Raw genomic sequence first — 20,513 nt, 5'->3', positions numbered from 1 at the left:
GTTCTTTCTCCTACTAAAAGTTGGGTACTGGTGGGGGATCCAAGATAGTGGGCCAGAGTAAGGCAGCATTCTGTGTCGCTTTGTGACCTGGGTCTCATCTAGTGGAAATACTGCTTTGCTGAGAGTGATAGAGGACCCCTCCACAGCTGATCCCACACAGAAATCATGTCCACCATGATGCATGAGCCCCAGCCTCAGAGTTAGTAAAGGATTCCTGACTCCCTGCTACTTGCCCACGCAGGTCTCGGGGGTGCCTCTTTGGGACCACGGGCATCATCACCAGCCAGAATTCCCAGACCCTGCTCCCACACAAGACACTCAGCTGCTGCCCACATGCAGGAACTCCAGCCACCACTTCCATGTGGACCACCATCTACCAATGTGGACCACCATCTACCAATGTGGGTCTTCCCTGGTTGCCTCCATCTTGGGACTCAGCAGCTACTGCCATAGTCCCTACTCCTGTAGCCTGCCTGCACCTGGGGACATCACAGGCTATGAAGAAAGCCATCAAGTACAACACTGCTCGCCACAGAGCTCATCTCTGAATGCACCACTCAATGCCATTGCCCAGCTCTACCAACTGGACCTGACACCCCATCACTGAAAGCAGTTGCCTTCATCTTGGGTAACCTCCATCACTATCTTTAGTAGAGGAAACTACCAGTTTGGAACACCAGGTAGCCATAGTTTTCTAATTCCCCCCAAACCCCAGTAGACGCTATCTCACAGAGTGACTGCCCAATTCAAAAACAGCCCTCCATGACAGTTGTGCAGCCAACAGAGTGGAAAACACAAGCCCCCCTCCCCCGCAAAAAAGAAAGGTTCCTAATTAGGAATCAGAAAGGGAGAGTGTGAGGGAGGTACACATTAGAGACTAATTTAGAGGGCAGAAACTGTGAGGACTACAGGCGAGATGAGGAGATAAGACCCAGCGCCCACATCACAGGAGCAGACCCCAAAGGATATCCTTGAGGTGCCCACTGGGACCTGTGGGTGTCATATCCCACCTCAAGGTACCCTCCACCCAAGACCAACCCTCACACCCTCATAATCCCCACCATCCTGAGGGCGGAGATATTAAGAATAGACATTGGTTAAGAATACTATTGGTTAAGAAAGGAAGCAGGAAAGATACTCATCTCTAGCCAAAACTATCATTGTTTCTTCCTCTGAGTTTTTTTCTTTCTTCTCCTTCTTTATTCTCGCCCTCACATCCCCAACATGTGAAACCAAGTACTTTGCATTAGTTAGGATTTTGAGGATTGAGACAACTGAACTGTATATTACAATTGTGTTGTATATTCTTTATTTCTTCTTTGTTTTTTTCTCTCTCCAATTTTTACTATTTTAACATATTTTATTTTTCTTAATATATGTGTGTGTTTGTTTTATGTACTCTATTGTCTTCCCTCTTACTTGTCTGACCAAATTACTACCTCTCTATTCTCTTAATACTAACCTTCTTCTTTAGATTTCTCTTTCACACTTCCTAAGATACAATAACTCTATATCCTCACCTCTGACCTCCTCAGGATATCTTCCTATACCTCACCCCTAGTTCTTCGTCTACCATCAGAAACTGTAAAACCTTTTATAAACCCACTGATTATTGTAGATTGATTGATTATATTGAATACACCATTTCTGCACATTGTGACCAAATAGTAAATTTAGTAAATAACAACTATTTGTTTTTGGATTGTATCTTGTTTATATTGGGATCTGTTAATATTGTCCTTTACCTCAAGGATGAGATATTGGAACCCTACACTATAAGCCTATAGGGTAAAAATGATAATTCCTCAAATCCACAGAGATAGAAGGGAAGACACAAAAACAACATGAAAAGATAAGGGAAGAAAGTGCTCCTAACAAATCAAGATACCACATTATTAGAATCCATGGCCAGCACAACAGATGAAATGACAGAGTTCAGGATGAACTAAATGAATTAAAATGTTCTGTGAATTAAAGGATGATATAAGAGGGCAAATACAGGCAGCAAAAGATCATTTTGACAAAGAGCTACATAAATAAATACAGGAAGCAAAAGGTTACTTAAATAGGGATATAGAGGTTCTAAAGTAAAACCAAACAGAAATCCTTGAAATGAAAGAAACAATAAACCAAATTAAAAGCTCAATTGAAAGCATCATCAACAGATTAGACCACTTGGAAGATAGAACCTCAGACAATGAGGACTAAATGTACAATCTTGAAAAGAATGTTGAACACATAGTGAAAATAGTAAGAAACCATGAGCAGAACATTTTATACTATAATAGTATAAAAGTATAAAAAGATCAAATTTAAGAGTTATTGGGATAGAAGAAGAAATAGAGGTCCAAACCAAAGGAATGAGCAATCTAGTCAATGAAATAATATCAGAAAACTTTCAAAACATGAAGAACAAATTGAAAAACCCAATTGAAGAGGTTTACATGACACCAAAAGTACAAAATTACAACAGATCCACATCAAGGCGCAATATAATGGAAATGCCTAACATACAGAATAGGAGAGAATATTAAAAGCCATGAAAGAAAGGAATCAGATTATATATAGGGGGAAATCAATTAGGTTATATGCAGATTTTTCAACCCAGAAGACCCTGAAAGCTAGAAGATCCTGGAACAACTTATATTAAGCTCTGAGAAAAAATATATGTCAACCAAGAATCTTGTATCCAGCAAAATTAAGCTTTAGATTTGATGATAAAATAAAAACATTCCATGATAAGCAAAAGTTAAAACAATTTACAGCTAGAAAAACTGCACTACAGAACATCATTGGCAAAATATTCTGTGAAGAGGATATGAAAAACAACAATAAAAATCAGAAAAGGGAGGTATTACATTAAAGGAAAAACTAATCCAAGGAGAAACCAAGTCAAGTTAAATACCAAAAATAAACAAAAATAGGTGGAATACAAATCCTGTCTCAATAACCCTGAATGTTAATGGCCTAAACTCACCAATCAAAAGACATAGGCTAGCAGATTGGATAAAAAAAAAAAAGATCCAACAATATGCTGCTTTCAAGAGACTTATCTCATAAGAAAAGATGTACACAGACTGAAGGTGAAAGGTTGGGAAAAATCATACCACTCACATGGACTGTGGAAACAAGCAGACATCTCCATCCTCATATCCAATGAAGTTAGGGTTAGGGTTAGGGTTAGCCAAACTTAATCAAAAAGGATAAATAAGGACATTTCATACTGTTCAAGGGAACCATACACTAACAAGACATAACAATTATAAATATATATGCCCCAAACAATGGAGTTTCTATATTCATCAAAAAAACTCAAGTTCAAGAGTAAAATTGACCACAATGCAATAATTTTGGGTGACATTAACACACTTCTTTTACCACCGGATAGATCTTCCAAACAAAAGCTGAACAAACAATAGAACTCAATAATACAACCAATAACTTAATTGACATATATAGAGTATATTATTCATCAATGAGCGAATACACATTCTTTTCACCAGCACATGGATCCTTCTCTAAAATATACCATATACTATGCCACAAAGCAGCTCTTAGCAAATACAGAAAAGTAGAGATATGACCCTGTATTCTATCAGATCAAAATGGAACGAAATTAGAAATCAATGATAAAATAAAAAATAAAAAATAAAAACTACTCCAACACCTGGAAACTAAATAATATGCTACGGAATGAACAATGGGTTGTAAAAGACATCAAGGAGGAGATCAAAAAATTCTTAGAATCAAATGAGAACACTGATACAAAATATGGAAATCTCTGGGACACTATGAATGCAGTACTAAGAGGAAAGTACATTGCATGAAGTTCATTTCTTAAAAACGCTACATCTCAAAGCCCTAGAAAAAGAAGAACAAATCAATACCAAAAGCAGTAGAAGAAAGGAAATAATTAAAATCAGAGCTGAAATCAATAAAATTGAAACAAAAGAAACAATTGAAAAACGTGACAGAACAAAAAGTTGGTTCTTCAAACAAATAAATATATAAATAAATAAAATTGACAAACCCTTAGCCCTGCTAAGAAAGAGAAGGCAAGAGAAAACTCATATCATTAACATATGTGATGAAAAAGAAAATATCACAACAGACACAAAGAAATACAGAAGATAATTAGAATATTATTTTGAAAACTTGTACTCTAGGGGATGGGTTGTGGCTTAGCGGTAGAGTGCTTGCCTAGCATGTGTGAGATGCTAGGTTTGATCCTCAGCACCACATAAAAATAAATAAAATAAAGATATTGTGTGTAACTACAACTAAAAACTATTTTAAAAAGAAAACTTGTACTTTAATGAAATATAGAATATCAAAGACATCGACAAATTTCTAGAGGCATATGAGTTGCCCAGATTGAATGAGGATGATATACACAGTTTAAACAGATAAATTTCATGCAAGAAAATAGAAGATGCCATCAGAAGCCTACCAACCAGGAGAAAGCCCAGGACCAGATGGATACACAGCCGAGTTCTACAAGACCTATAAAGAAATAGTAATACCTATATTTCAAATTATTTCATGAAATAGAAAAAGAGAGAGCACTTTCAGACTATCATCCTGATTCCAAAACTGATGTTGAGAGCCACAGCTGAAGGGGCCCCATCAAACTTCCAGCTGCCAGCACCAGCTGCCAGCTGATGATTGGCTCACAGTGGCCCCAGCAGAAGGGGCCCCAGCAAACTTCCAGCTGCCAGCAAACTTCCAGCTGCCAGCTGATGATTGGCTCACAGCGGCCCCAGCAAACTTCTAGCTGCCAACTGATTGGCTCCTCTGCGGTGATGCTCATTGGGCTGTTTCCCCGCCCTTTTAGACCACGGAGCTGCTCATTGGGGGACTTTTTTTGGCTCTGCCCATGCGACCCAACCAATTGGCCTCAAGAGCAGGAGGAGTGGGGGAGGTGGAGAGGCTTGTGGGAAGCCGCTGGTGGCAGTTGGGCTCTGAGGGTTTTCCTGAAGAGCTGTGTGGTGCGGTGTATGTGTTCTAAAAATATTCGTTTCTTTTGACAAGTGGCTCCTGAATTGTGCCCAGCGAGACTGTGGCAAAAACCAGGCAAAAACACATCAAAGAAAGAAAACTTCAGACCAATATCGCTAATAAACATAGATGCAAAAATTCTCAATAAAATTCTGGCAAATTGAATGCAAAAAACAAATCAAAAAGTGCACCACAATCAAGTGTGGTTCATCATATGGAAATAAATAAATGTACTTCATCACATCAATAGACTTAAAGATAAGAATCATAACGATATTCTCAATTAATGCAGAAAAAAACATTCAACAAAATATAGCACCCATACATGTTCAAAACACTAGAAAGACTGGGGATAACAGGAACATATCTCAACATCATAAAAGCTATCTATGCTAAGCCCCAGGCGGACAGCATTCTAAATGGAGAAAAATTGAAACATTCCCTCTAATACTGGAACAAGATAGGGATGCCCTCTTTCACCACTTCTATTTAACATAGTTCTTGAAACACTGGCCAGACCAATTAAACAGCCGAAAGAAATTAAAGGGATACGGATAGGAAAAGAGAAACTCAAATTAGCACTATTTGCTAATGATATAATTCTATACCTAGAAGAATCAAAAAATTCCACCAGAAAATTTCTAGAACTAATAAATTAATTCAGCAAAGTAGCAGGATACAAAATCAACACACATAAATCAAAGGCATTTCTATATATCAGTGACAAATCCTCTGAAAGGGAAACGAGGAAACTACCCCATTTACAATAGCCTCAAAAAAATAAAATACTTGTGAATCAACCTAATGAAAGAGTTGAAAAACCTTTACAATGAAAACAACAGAATGCTAAAGAAAGAAATTAAAGAAGACCTTAGAAGATGAAAAGATCTACCTTGTTCTTAAATAGGGAGAACTAATATTGTCAAAATAACCATACTACCAAAAGCACTATACAGATTTAATGCAATTCCAATCAAAATCTCAATGACATCCCTTATAGAAATAGAAAAAGCAGTGATGAAATTCATCTAGAAAAATAAGAGACCCAGAATGGCTAACGCAATCCTCAGCAGGAAGAGTGAAGCAGGTGGTATCACTATACCAGATCTAACTATATTACAGAGCAATAGTAACAAAAACAGCATGGTAATTGGCACCAAAATAGACTGGTAGACCAACGGTACAAAATAGAGGACACAGAAACTAACCCATATAATTACAGTTATCTTATATTAGAGAGAGGCACTAAAAACACACAATGGAGGAAAGATAGCATCTTCAACAAATGGTTCTGGGAAAATTGGAAATCCATATGCAACAAAATGAAATCAAACCCCTATCTCTCACCATACACAGAACTTAACTAGAAGTGGATCAAAGACCCAGGAATAAAACCAGAGACCCTGCATTTAATAGAAGGAAAAAGTGGGCCCTAATTTCCATCATGTGGGATTAGGCCCCAACTTCCTTAATAAGACTCCTTTGGCACAAGAATTAAAATAAAGAATCAATAAATGAGATGGATTCAAACCAGAAAGTTTCTTCTCAGCAAAAGAAATAATCTGTGAGGTGAACAGAGAGCCCACATCATGGGAGCAAATTTTTACCCCTCACACATCAGATAGAGCACTAATCTTAGAGTATATAAAGAACTCAAAAAGCTAAGCACACACACACAAAAACAAACAAACAAACAAAAAACACCACATAGCCCAATCAACAGATGGGCCAAGGAATTGAAGAGACACCTCTCAGAAGATGATATACAATCAATCAACAATATATGAAAAAAATGTTCATCACCACTAGCAATTAGAGAGATGCAAATCAAAAGTACTTTAAGATTCATCTCACTCCAGTCAGAATGGCAGCTATTATGAAGTCAAACAATAATAAGTGTTGGTGAGGATGTGGGGGAAAAAGGCACACTCATACACTGTTGGTGGGATTGCAAATTGGTGAAGCCAATATGGAAATCAGTATGGAGATTCCTTGGAAAACTAGGAATGGAACCACATTTTGACCACTATCCTACTCCTCAGTCTATACCCAAAGGACTTAAAAATAGCATACTACAGGGACACAGCCACATCAATGTTTATAGCAGCACAATTCACAATAGCTAAACTATGGAGCCAACCTAGATGTCCTTCAGTGGAGGAATCGATAAAGAAAATGTGGTATATATTCACAATGGAATATTACTCAGGATTAAAAGAGAATAAAATCATGGCATTTGTAGGTAAATGGATGGAGTTGAAGAACATAATGCTAAGTGAAGTTAGCCAATCTCAAAAAAACAAATGCCAAATGTTTTCTGTGATATAAGTGGATATAAATATAGTGGATTTGGGAGGGGAAGCATGGGAGGAATAGACAAACTCTAGATAGGGGCAAAGGGGTGGGAGGGAAAGGGAAGGGTCATGGGGGTAAAAAAGATGGTGGAATGAGATGGACATCATTATGCTAAGTACATGTTTGAAGACAAAAAATGGTGTGAATATACTTTATATACAATCAGAGATATGAAAAATTGTGCTCTATATGTGTACTATAAATTGTAATGTATTCTGCTGTCATATATAACAAATTAGAATTTTTTTAAAAAGTTGGTTATTAGAGATGGGATTGTGGCTCAGTGGCAGAGAACTTGCGTTTCACATGTGAGGCATTGGATTCGATCCTCAGAACCACATAAAATAAATAAACAAAATAAACATTTACAACTTAAAAAATAATATATAAGAAAGTAGGGCATTAAAGTCGACCATTCATTTCTCAGAACCCCATTTGGAAACTAATGTGGGATTTTAAGACAGGATTTCTTTCTAGAGTTTGACTTGAGTGCCATCTTTTGGCAGTTGTTTACTGACTTTTGTTTAATAGGAGAAGAACCTTTGGTGGTTCTTCTTCTAGATTCTAGTAGTATCTGTATCATATAAAATCACATTTTATTGTAGAATACAATAATGAGCCTCACTCCTTTGTTCTACCAAAACTTGCCTTAAAGGTATTACCTTAAAGATTAGTTTTCTCTATTTCATAACAGTAACTCAAAGAGCTATTGCATACACATGTTTTAGTCAGGTTTTTTGTCACGGTGACCAAAAGATCTTAAAAGAACAATGTAGAGGAGGAAAAGTTTATTTTTACTCATTTTCAGAAGTCTCAGTCCATAGACTCTATATCTCTGGGCTGGAGGTGAAGCAGACCATCATGGCCAAAGGGCATGGTGAAAGAAACTCAGAACATGGTAGCAGGAAACAAAGCAGGTTTTCTATATCAGGCATAAAATATGAATCTGAAAGCACACCGTCAGTGACCTACTTCATCCAGCCACGGACTACATGGCTATAGTTACCACCCACTTATCAGTGGATTTAATTCACTGATTGGTTTAAGGCCCTGATATCTCAATCATTTCACCTATACACTTTCTTGCATTGTGTCACACCTGAGCTTTTGGGGGACACCTAATATCTAAACCATAATGACTCATTTGGATTAAATAATACATTTTGGTACATTATATAATTACAATTATTTATAATCACTCAATGAATTGGGTACTACCATACATTTTAAAGATCAACCATAGAGAAAGGAAATCACAATTGTATCTTGTCCAGAGTTACAAAGGTAATATGTGGTAGAGAGAAGTCTTAACCTGAGGTCTGTTTTAATTCCAAAAACTATGCCTAACTAAATAACTAAGTTATTTAGTTTTCCTTTTAACAACTAAATGTGCCTTAAGTCTCATCACTTAATTTATTTTCCTTTTACAATTTTTCTTTTCAGTTAGCCCAGTTGTCTTCTGAAAATTTTATTTATTTATTTTTATGTGGTGCTGAGGATCGAACCCAGTGCCTCACACATGTGAGGCAAGATCTCTACCACTGAGCCACAACCCCAGCCCCTGAAAATTTAAATGTAAACTTTCTACTACTTTATGCACAAAATGTAAAATTAAAAGAACTAAAGAGTTAAGATATTTCAAGAAATATTTTTGAATATACAATTTAAATTGATTAAAGAATTACTGTTTCCTTAAATGTGGTCATTTTAGATTTCATTTATTCCAATTCACCAATGTGGACAAAGCAAATGAACTTCCCTGAATCATCACATTGAAAAAGATGAAATCAGTCATTAGTGGTTTTCATTCAATTAATTTTGTCAGGGACTAGTAACAAGTCAACCTGACCAGAAAGTGAATTAAAACACCAGAATATTTAGCATTTTTTGATGGTTGTATTAAGCTGGCTTCATTTTAGAAGTGGTCCTTTAGACATAAATAACTTTGCTTACTCAATTCGAACCCATGTTAACTGGCACATCTTTTCCATGGTAGTGCTAAAGGTTAAGAATATCCTTGCAAAATCATTTTGATGTATTTTACAAGTCTCTTGAGGATGTGACTTTTATTTATTTGCTGTTCTATAACTCTGTATATGGTAGTCAGCTTTGAAAAAAAGAAGATAAATGGGAAAATCTCATGGAAAAAACACCTATGAATACATGTGATGTGTAGGATCTATATAATGTTAATTTTCAGCATCTCTTAATAAGCAAGAGGAAATCTTGAGTAATAGAAATACATTCTTAGATAGGAAGATACAATTGTATGTAGAAGAGATTAGAGCTCTCAGGATCCAAATACCTTCTAAAAGCTCCAACTCTGAATATTGCTGCCTTGGGGACAAGGCCTTCAACATATAAGCCGTTGGGGGACATTTGAGATCCAAACCATAATGAAGACCTACTATGTTATAGATTATGTAGTTCAAGTTTAGTTTCAGGAGTTGAATTATTACTCTGGGTGAGCTGCATATGGAAATGTGTATAAAAGGAAGAGAAGATGAAATCATATCTAGAGGAAATATTTCAAAGAAATTATAATTATGTAGTGATAAATTATAGGGATGTTTCTAATTTTTAATAGAGAACATAGAATGATACATTTTCAATTAATATAGCAATATGTACATGTTAAACGTATGCAGTTGCTCAAAAGTATCTCTATAGGAACTTCTACCTTTATTTCCATTATGCTGCCCGAAGTCAAGTATATCATAAAATTTTTTCTTCATAATTCCTTCCTGGATTTATCATAGTCTTATGTATAATATTAATATTACCAAGCCTTTACAATATTAGTTTAGATTTCATTTTTGAAAATTTCCTAGGACTAATCCATGTCTAGGTTTTGGTAGACTATAGTAGTTAAAATGCCTAGAATTAGGGGCTGGGGTTGTGGCTCAATGGTACAGCATTTGCCTCGCACGTGTGAGGTACTGGGTTCAGTCCTCAGCACCACATAAAAATAAATAAAGTTATAAAAAAAAAAAAACAGAACAACAATGTATTGCTATGCCTAATTGTGTTTATAAAGTCTGAGCCATAATAAAGCTCATTAAAAAATGATGACTAGAATTATTTAGATTAAATAGAAAAGGGATAGTTGACTTTACATATGCTGAAGTACCTTTATCCTGTGGCTGGAAGTACTTGAAGCTATTTTCTTAGTGAATTCTTTCATGATGTTCTTAAAAGTTAGTTTCTCTTCCTATATTAGTACCTTTTTGAGAGAGAAGGTACATATATTGCTTTCTATCTTAGTACCAGGTATATAGTAAGTGCAGTATCAATGTTAATTCTTGCTATTTTTGGTGTTAGAGTTGAGATAACTCATGGAATTGTTTCCAATCTCAAGAAAAGGCAACTTGTTATTTGCTTAACTGGCACTGAATTTTAGCTTTTTTATTCTTAGTAAACTATTTCTTTCACTAACCTATCATTCTTTAATTCTCAAGATGCAAATACAGAAGTTAAAAAATACATCTATTATACCTTCAACCCATGAAACAACTGTTTCACTTAAAGGAAAATACTTAAAGTTTAGTTATTCCAATACACTGGAAATGTAACTGGACCTAGTTTGCATATATACATTTTCCTGAGTTTTCACAGAAAGTCTCAGTCTGACTGTTTGCTTCAATAATGATACCTAAGTCAAATATTGTCAAATGTATTCTTCTAAGGCTGTTATTAAACAAGGCCCTGAGTTGGTGCCAGGAACAAAAGTATGTGTGTTGTTATCCTCTCAAGGATTCCCTATTTGTCTTACTGCTGTGCCAACTATTTCTATGGAAATTTGTAAGAAAGGGAATATTTGAATCAAATGTTCTGTGACATTTTACTTATATATATTTTTAAAAGCCTGGGGTCTTTAAAGTTATGTTATTTATGAACTTTCTTTTTCTTCTCTCTCTTTCTCTCTTTTTACTCTAGGAAGATTAGTGCATAAACAGATGCTAAATTCATTCTGATTTAACTCTGCCATCAAAAGCTTATCAGCAAATTTTACAATACAAGGTGATATTTCATACAATCAAAGCTGCACAGACTAAGAAACACTCTTCTAGTCAGGCTTAAAATTAAAGTCACATACATTCTTGGTAGTATGGAAGACTGTGTGAATGCCCAAGGCTTGCTCTGTTAGGAGTGATCAGAGAAAGAAAATTCAAGATACTATTCCATGGTTTAATGGCAGGTAAAAACAAACTCACTGACAGTGATAATTGCCTCCAAGACAAACATGTATGTGAGGTAGAGAATAAAATTCTAACTGACTGAGAGTTCTTAACACAAATTTTGACTTATAAGTGACTTGTGTTGACCCAGGGGCAACCTTTAGGAAAACAGGTTAAAATTAAAATCAAGGGAGGAAACTCTAAGCACATGGAGAGGAAACAGCAAACTGTCAGGAAAATCCATTTCACAGAATTAATTGGGCCAAGTCACTTAAGAAATAATAAATTACCAAACACAAAAAAAAACACTTCCTGAGTAGAGAGTATCCAGAGTTTATGCAACATATTATGTAAAATAATCTGTTTTTTAACAAAAAGATAAAGGAGATTCCTGGATACCAGATGTGACCTGTGCACAGGAAAAATGCAGGCAATAGAAACTGCCTTTGAAGAGTTCCAAATGTTTGGATTAGCAAATAAAATTTCAAAGTAGTTGTATAAGCATGTTCAAAGAAGTAAGAGAAAGTATGTTGAAATAATTAAAGAGGGTATGATAACTGTCTTATCAAGTAGAAAATACTTATAGATATGAATTATAAAAAGTACTGAATAAAATTTATGAAATAAAAATACAATCACCAATAAGAAACATTCCATAGGGAAGTTCAGCAGTAAACTTGAACTAGCAAAAGAGAGAATCAGTGAACTTAAAAATAGTATCACAGAGATTATACAATCTGAAGAAAATGAACAGAGAAATGTAAAGCATCATTAAACATACACACACACACACACACATGACATTCAAAGAACAATCATAAAGATATGAGTAAGCTATGTCACTAACATAAACCAGACACTTTTGTGTCTTTTCAGAATATTACAAAATATAAGAACGTATTAAATGGCAATAATTTCACAAACCACATCAATTTCACTGGCTTTAATTCACCAAGTAATAATGGTTCACTTGGGTAACCCTGAGCTGGACAATCACACGTTCTTTTACTCCTTCCCAATCTTAATTACCAATATTTCTAACACTGAAGTCACACATCACAATTTAAACAATGATATTTAAGATACAAAATGGGTAAGAAATGGCTAACAGTGGCCACAGGGATTAAAGAGGCAGAATTGAAAGCAAAGGCAGAAAGCTGATACAGATTCAAAACAGTCACTGCAGGTAGTCAGATAACATTTATTACCTATCCTGCAAAACTCATTCAAGGTGAGGAACTTGTTCAAATCACAGAGCTGTCCAAGGTGAGGGTTCAGAGGGCAAGCAATTTCAAAGTAGGCCACATCAAGCAGGGATAATGAGCTGAGCTTAATTTCTGGGGACATTCAGGAATTTGAGGACTATTGGTCTCAGGACTCATTCACCATGTGGTCTAAGGGGTTGATGTACGCCATGTTACCATCATCATAGTTGTTTCTCCATTCATGTGTTTCAGGTAGGGGTTGCAACCAAACCATTGGTTTGGTTGTGTTTGATAAGCTCACAGGCCTGGTTTCCCTGATACCAGTTTGATATGGCCACACATTCGTGTGTCTCTCATTTAATATAATAAGTTGACAGCTGGTATTTTTTATTAGAATGATTAATGTAGTTATCAGTTTGTACCTTATGATTGTGCTTTGCAACAGAAGGGTGTTATTTTGATAGATGTGTCCAACATTTGGTGATCATCTCTTTGTCCAGAAAAGTTACCAAGTCACTCTACCTTAGCACTTGTACTCAGAACAGTAATTCATGGCAACCTTCTGTTTTTATAAAATAGAGTAACTCAGGGCAGGCACAGACTGAAAGCTGTTGTTCTATACAACATGAATTAACTCATGGCAGGGCACAACCTACTCTTTGCACATAGAAACTGGGAATGACTATGCTGTCAGACAAATTCACTCATTCCACTTGGGAGTGACTATTCTGTCAGACAAATTCACTCATTCCACTTCTATGAACTACAGTTCCAGGAAATCCTTTAAATTTTCATGAGATTTACCTGCAATTACTATATTAGTTTCCTATGGAGAAGATTTTTAAAAAGATTGCCTCATGGCCTTGACTGGCGGAGAGGAAGAATAATCATGTGACATATGCCAGGAAATTTCTCTATTTAACTTTCAGGGAAAAAATGAATGATTCTTAATATACCTTGGGAAGAACATTGCTCCCACTTCAGTCCCTCATAGCCTTCTTATATCACATAAGAAGTTAAAATCTAGGTTGGGTTTGTAGCTCAGTGGTAGAGCACTTGCTTAGCATGTGTGAGGCACTGAGTTTAATTTTTAGCACCACATATAAAAAATAAAAAATAAATAAAAATAAAGGTCCATCAACAACTAAAATATATATATTTTTTAAAAGTAGGTGAGCTGGGGATATATCTCAGTTGGTAGAGTGCTTACCTCACATACACAAGGGCCTGGGTTCGATCCCCAGCACCACAAAAAAAAGAAAAGAAAAGAAAAGAAAAAGGTAAACTGTTGTACCAAGGAAAAAACAATTTAGAAGCAGAGAGATACAAGGAGATTAAAAGACTAAGATTATAGAATGTTTTTCCCTGCATAAATATCATAGTATCACACCAAAAGTCTCAGTATTATAACAGTGTATTGTAGCTGATAGGACTACAAGACTCAGACTCTTTCCTATGGAGGAATACATAGAGAATTCCAAAGTTAAGAGAGGGACTAAAAATTTGGAGTCTCTGATTCATGGTCTGTTTGGCTGCTATAAGGACATAATACCTTTACTAGGTAGTTTATGAACAACATTCACTTATTTATCTCAATTCTGGAGGTAGGAAAGTCCAAGATCATGGTGTCAGAAAATTCAGTGTCTGGTGAGGGCTCACTTCTTTGTTATCTTTTCACTGTGTCCTCAAGTAGTGAAGGGGCAAGAGATCTATCTGGAGTTTCTCTTATCATAATTGGTATTATCCCAGGATCTCCTTATCCCCTCAAATAATTTTAATGCACATATAATAAGGTTCATTCTTTGTGATATGTAGTTTGATGGATTTGGGAAAATGCTTAGTGTCAAATATTTGCTATTATACTATCATAGAGAATGGTTTCAAATATACTATTTGCATCACCTATTCAATCCTCTTCTGTTCTCTCTGAACTCCTGATAACTGAACTCTTTACCATCTCCAATAATGTGTCTGTATTCAAATTTCCTCTTCTAAGAGCAGTAGTCATGTTGGATTAGGACTCACCTTAGTAGCTTCATCCTAATTACTTTTTTGAAGTCCCTATATCTAAATACCCCTGCATTCTGAGATACTGGAGGTTAAGACTTCAATAAATGATGGGCTGGAGTTGTGGTTCAGTGGTAGAGCTCTTACCTTGCACATGAGGCACTGGGTTGGATCCTTAGCACCACATAAAAATAAATAAATAAAATACAGGTATTTGTCCATCTACAACTAAAAATATTTTTTAAAAGCTTCAATAAATGAATGGGGGCATAATTCAGTATTTTAAAGTATACTTTTTAAAAAAAAATCAAATATCTTCTCCAAATTTCTTTGATTCATGTTAGCATGTATATCTTTCTTCATCTCTTGACTTTTAATTTATGTCTTTGAAGGTTCTTTGTTTATTTGTTTTAGACAACATAAAATTGGCTGTTGCTTTTGTATCCATATGAAAAAAAACCACATCTTTTTAATTGGTATATTTAGGCCAAACACATTTAGTAATTATTTGTACTGATATCTACCTTGTTGGCAATTACTACTATCCACAGGATTTTTGTTTATCCTTCACTCTTTTTCTACTCTCGCTGGTTTTAATTTGAACATTTTATAGACCCACTTTAAATCTTCATTTTGCATATCAATCATACTTCTAACTTTATTTTTTCATGATCATATAAGGAATTGAAAATCACTGTGATTACTCTGTTAAAGGTACTAACAGATGGAACAGATAACATACAAGGACAGGTTGACTATATTTGAAGAAATGACACAGAGAGAAAATGGGCATCTATAAGACAAAGACCGAGGCCTTGAAAAAAATCAACCCTGCTGACAGTTTGAGCTTGAATTTCTAACCTCTAGAATTGTCAGAAAATGAATTATTTAAGTCAAAGTCTATGGTATTTTCTTACATAAGTACTATAAAATTAATACACATACTTCAGAATAAGAAAAATTAGCAGGCATAAACAGGGGTCTCTTCCGCAGGAACACACAATAATCCTCAATGTGTAAACAGAATCTCAGGATAATTGATATGACTGAAAGGAAAAAAAGACACATTCAAAATTATAGTTGTAGGTGTCCATACCTTTCCCAGTAATTGAGAAAACAGTTAAGAGGGAAATGAGGAAGTATATAGGAATCTGAAAATTATCATTAATCAAACTGATCTAATTGACATTTACAGACTAATGTGTCTCAAAACAGCAGAGTACACATGAAACACTCACAGAGAAAGACTACATTTTTTCCACAAAACACATTTAAAAATATAAATTATTCAAAATGTTCTCAAATTACATTGGAATTAAACTAGAAATCAATGAAAGAAAGATAACTAGAAATTCTCCATATATTTGAAAATTAAAGAACACAATTATAAATAACACATAAAACAAATAATAATCTTAAGGAAATTTTTAAACTATTTTAAAATAAATAGAAAGGAAAATACAATTTCTCTAACCGTGTGGGATGCACTGAAAGCAGTGATTTGAGGGAAACTGGAAGCATTAAATGTGTGTGTTAAATGCATGAAAGATCTGAAATGAATACTCTAAAATTCCACATAAGGAAATTACAAAAATAAGAACAATTTAGGCTTGAAGCAAGTTGAAGAATACAATTAATGGAAATTATAACAGGGATCATTGAAACTAGAAACAATAAAACAATAGAAAATATCAAAGAACACAAAAGCAGTTTCTTTGAAAAGTGGATAAAATTCAAGCCAACTTCATCAAGTTAAAAAGAGAAAAGAAACAATTACCAAGATTAGAATTAGTTTTGTGTTATCACTACTGATTCCTTCGTCATTAAAAGTGTGTTATATCAACACTAAAATGACTTTACGCTCACAAACTTGATAGCATAGGTGAAATGTTTGAAAGATACAAGCTACCAAAGTGTACCTAAGCAGAAATAAATAATTTGAATAGGCTTACATTTATTAAGACATCAACTCAATAGTTAACAAGTTCTAAGAATGAAAGCACCAGTCCAATATCTTTTCACAGAAAAATTCTACCAAACATATAAGGAAGAAATACTACCATCTCTTCCAGAAAAGAGCACCAGAGATAATACTTCCTAACTTATTGTATGAGGCCAGGATTACTTTATTGCTAAAAACAGATGAAGATATTGTCCATTGATTCTAAAATTTATACCAAGAAGCAAAAAATGAAGACTTAAGAGAAATTTAAAAAGAATAAGTTTGGAGGACTCACACTAGTAGATTTCAAAACTTATTGTAAAGGTCACCATAATCACCAGAGTGTGGTATTAGTGAAAATGCAGATTCATAGGCCAATGCAACATAATTGAGATTTCCAGAACCACATAAATAAGTCAACAGACCTTTGACAAGGGAGCAAAGGGATTTTAATGGAGAAAGGAGAGTCTTTTCAACAAATTGTGCTAGAACGATTGGGCATTTACATGAACAGAAATGAATCTAGTCTCAGAATTTAAAATTTTAACATAGTTCAAAAGAGATTATAGACCACAATATAAAAAATATGAAAAATATCAAGAAAAAAATCTGTTTCCCATGAGAGGAAAGGCTAACAATTCTGAAACACATGTTGGAACAGACCATTTAAATAAATGCATAAAGGATGGAAGGAGCTACATTTCTCAGTGATACAATGAGTATTTTCAGATAGGCAAAAGTGAAGACTAGAATGGTCCCTATAGGATTAGAGTGGGTGACATCAGTGTGAATGCATATTTTGCTTATTATATAAACAGATGGTTGTATATAGACAAATATATGTATATATGTGCATATATTTCCTTTTTATATTAGCTAAGAGCATGTAGAATAAATGGCATTCCTTTACTGAAGAATAAACCTACCCTGCCCATATCTTGATTTCTAATACTAGTCTTTAACAAAAGGCATTAGAGTTCCTTGGAAAAATGAATGACTCTAGGAATGGACCAAGAATATACAATATAATAGATGACTATCTTATAATACCAGGATGCAAACAAAAGCAAAATCCAAAACACAACAACAACAAAAATTTCTTTATATTGACAGGGGTATGCCAGAAGGATATAAGTGTCAATTGAAAGAGCTCCTAATGGTCAGATGTGGAACAGTTTGAAAAATAAAGTACCATTGGAGTAAAACCCAAAGTATAGGCTAAATATCCATGCATCCATCCTGTTATTGAAGAAGTAAATAAAGGGGCAAATCCTCCTATAGAAGAATCCCCAAGTAATTTATATACATACACACCTATCAATTTGGTAAAACATGCCAACTCCTTAAGTTTGAGCTGCATATAATGACCTCTTTCAAAAGAGTACAGAATTGAAGGAAGGAAAAACAAAGAAGCATAACTTTATAGTTGAAAAAAATTAAAAACAGTAGATTAAAGTTAATATCAACTTTGAAGAATCATGTAAATAGTATGTATTCTTGTACATATATGCACTTTACCTCTATGGTCATCTGTTGGGGTTTGAGTGTGCAGAGTTTAGCTCCCTCAGGCCTGACATTTTGCAAGAGAAGACATTAAAATCTGAATTTCTCCTTCATAGTCTGCATAGATAATGCCTAAATGGACAGTAATACCTTTAGCATTAAGGCTGGAGCGTCCTGTGAGCAAAGCGAAAATCCCTGGAGGTAGTGGCCCAAATATTCCTGTAGGTATTCTTTTAGGCATAGCACCACCCTGGAGATCAAAATCACTTAAGGCTGGGATGTCCATGGCGGCACTATGTTGGGTTGCGGGTTGTAGGGAAAAGATTGTGTGTTGCCCCCTTTATTTGTCTAGGGCCTGGGGTCTGGCTGGATGGACCGTTTCCCTGAACTGCAAGAGTGGCTGCATTTTTCGTTCTACATTCTCGAGCCCAATGTTTACCTTTTTTGCATTTAGGACATATTCCGGGTCCCCTAGTTTCCTTTTCATTCTTTTGCTTACAATTTTTCCTCAGATGTCCAGTCTGGCAGCACCCAAAACACTTCATGTTAGCCAAATTTCGATTAGTATTCTGCAAAGCATGCCATGTAGAGGCCATGGTTTCAGCAAATAATTGCATCTTTCTCGATTCTGATGTTATATCTTTGCACACCTTTAAGTATGTATGAACATCTCCTGTATCTTTAATCGGTAAAATGGCTCGTTTACAATCTTCATTAGCATTTTCATAAGCCAGCAAACATAGTAATTGTTGCCTGGCAGCCTCTCCTACCACGGTTCATTCAATTGTCAATTTTAATCTAGACAAAAATTCTACATAAGGTTCATTGGGTTTTTGTGAAACTTTTGTCCATGAGCCATAATGTTCTCCAGTAGGTCTAATTTTGTCCCAAGCTTCTAAAGCTATTTACTTCAATTGCTCATGAATCTCAGGAGGAATATTAATTTGATGTTGAATGTCATCATGCATACCAGTGCCAGATAACATAGGGTATCCTATGGCACGAATAACAGGGTTTTGACTGTTAACATTTTCTCTAGCCTTAGTGGCACATCCTTCTAAAAACCACATGTGCCATTGAAGATATTCAGGTTCCTGTAGAAGAGCACGGCCCACAATCTTCCAATCCTCAGGAGCAAAATTATTGTAATGAGTAGCAAAAGCATTAAGCAATTCTTTTACATAATGGGATTGAGGTCTGTACATTGTCACTGCCTTTTTTAATCTGCCAATATGATCAATATCAATCCCCTCATACCGAGGTGGCTGTGCCATTCCATTAGCTGGATCAGGCCTGATTATAGGAAAAGCAAAGAAGGGAGTTTTGTCCTCATCGACAGAAGGTTCTGAGTCCATTTCCTGGACAGCCTTTAAAGAAGCTGCCAAAAAAGGGTTGGTGGCCGGAGGGGCAGAGGGCCTAGTTCCCGATAAAGGCCTGGTTCCCGATAAAGGCCTAGGGTCCATTTTAGCTTCTAATTTATTAAGACGTCCCAGAACTTCCTCCATAACAAGTTTCAATTGCTCCGAAACGGAGCGATCATCAATCGTCGTTTTTACTTTCGTTTTCTTTTCCATATCATTACCAGTTAAATCAGCAGAATTTTGTGAAGAATTATGAGTCAATTGTTGCGTATCTTTTACTACCTCTTCTTTTTCACTAATATCAAGAGGGAGATCTAGAATAGAGGGAGCTAGCTCCTTTTGTAAATTGCCAATCAACCTTTCTTCCTCCATAGCTTTAAACATTGTATATACAATAGACAAGATAGACCAAAACCGAACCGGAATTTTTTTGCCTTGCCTCATGGCCTTTTCAACATTGTGACGGACCCGTTTCCAATTATCCACATCCATAGATCCTTCCTCCGGGAACCAGGGATTCCATTCCCTGACCACCTTAAGACACATCTCTATATCAGAATGGGAAATATTAATACCATAGACAGCAAGTGAATGCCTAAGAATATTTAAAAAAGGAGAAGATGAAGATTGTCCCATCACCCTGTAATATAAAGAAAAAGAACTTACCCTTCCTGTCAATCCAGCAGGGTCCCTGTTCGGGCGCCAATTGTGAACGTCTAGTGCGTTCGCAGTCAGTCATCTTCCCCAAAGAACAATTATCCTATTCTAAACCTATGAAAATTATCAGACAAATACCAATTGAAAGAAATTCTACAAAACATCTAACCTGTACCTCTCAAAATTGTTTTTCTATATTGAAAAAAAAGCAATCTCAAACATTCACAGCCAAGATGATCTAAAGAGATGTGAGAACTAGATTTAATATGATATAACTCTGAGTGAGATCCTGGAATAGCAAAAGAAT

The 20,513-nt window shown here is 35.4% G+C and overlaps 1 protein-coding gene across 1 annotated transcript; it reads right to left on the bottom strand.

The window, feature by feature from the left end:
* Positions 1-18,481: 18,481 nt before the first annotated feature.
* LOC139703557 (endogenous retrovirus group K member 7 Gag polyprotein-like) lies at positions 18,482-20,288 on the bottom strand. Its single transcript, XM_071607060.1, has 3 exons — positions 20,216-20,288; positions 19,159-20,097; positions 18,482-18,954 (listed from the first exon to the last, which is right to left on the bottom strand). Exons 1-3 carry the CDS (start codon positions 20,286-20,288, stop codon positions 18,482-18,484), a joined length of 1,485 nt encoding a protein of 494 aa, XP_071463161.1.
* Positions 20,289-20,513: the final 225 nt, after the last annotated feature.

The sequence above is a fragment of the Marmota flaviventris genome, chromosome Y (assembly GCF_047511675.1).
Source record: "Marmota flaviventris isolate mMarFla1 chromosome Y, mMarFla1.hap1, whole genome shotgun sequence".
NCBI lineage: Eukaryota > Metazoa > Chordata > Mammalia > Rodentia > Sciuridae > Marmota > Marmota flaviventris.
Note: the sequence above shows the minus strand (reverse complement) of the source record. Positions and strands in the feature narration are given on the sequence as shown.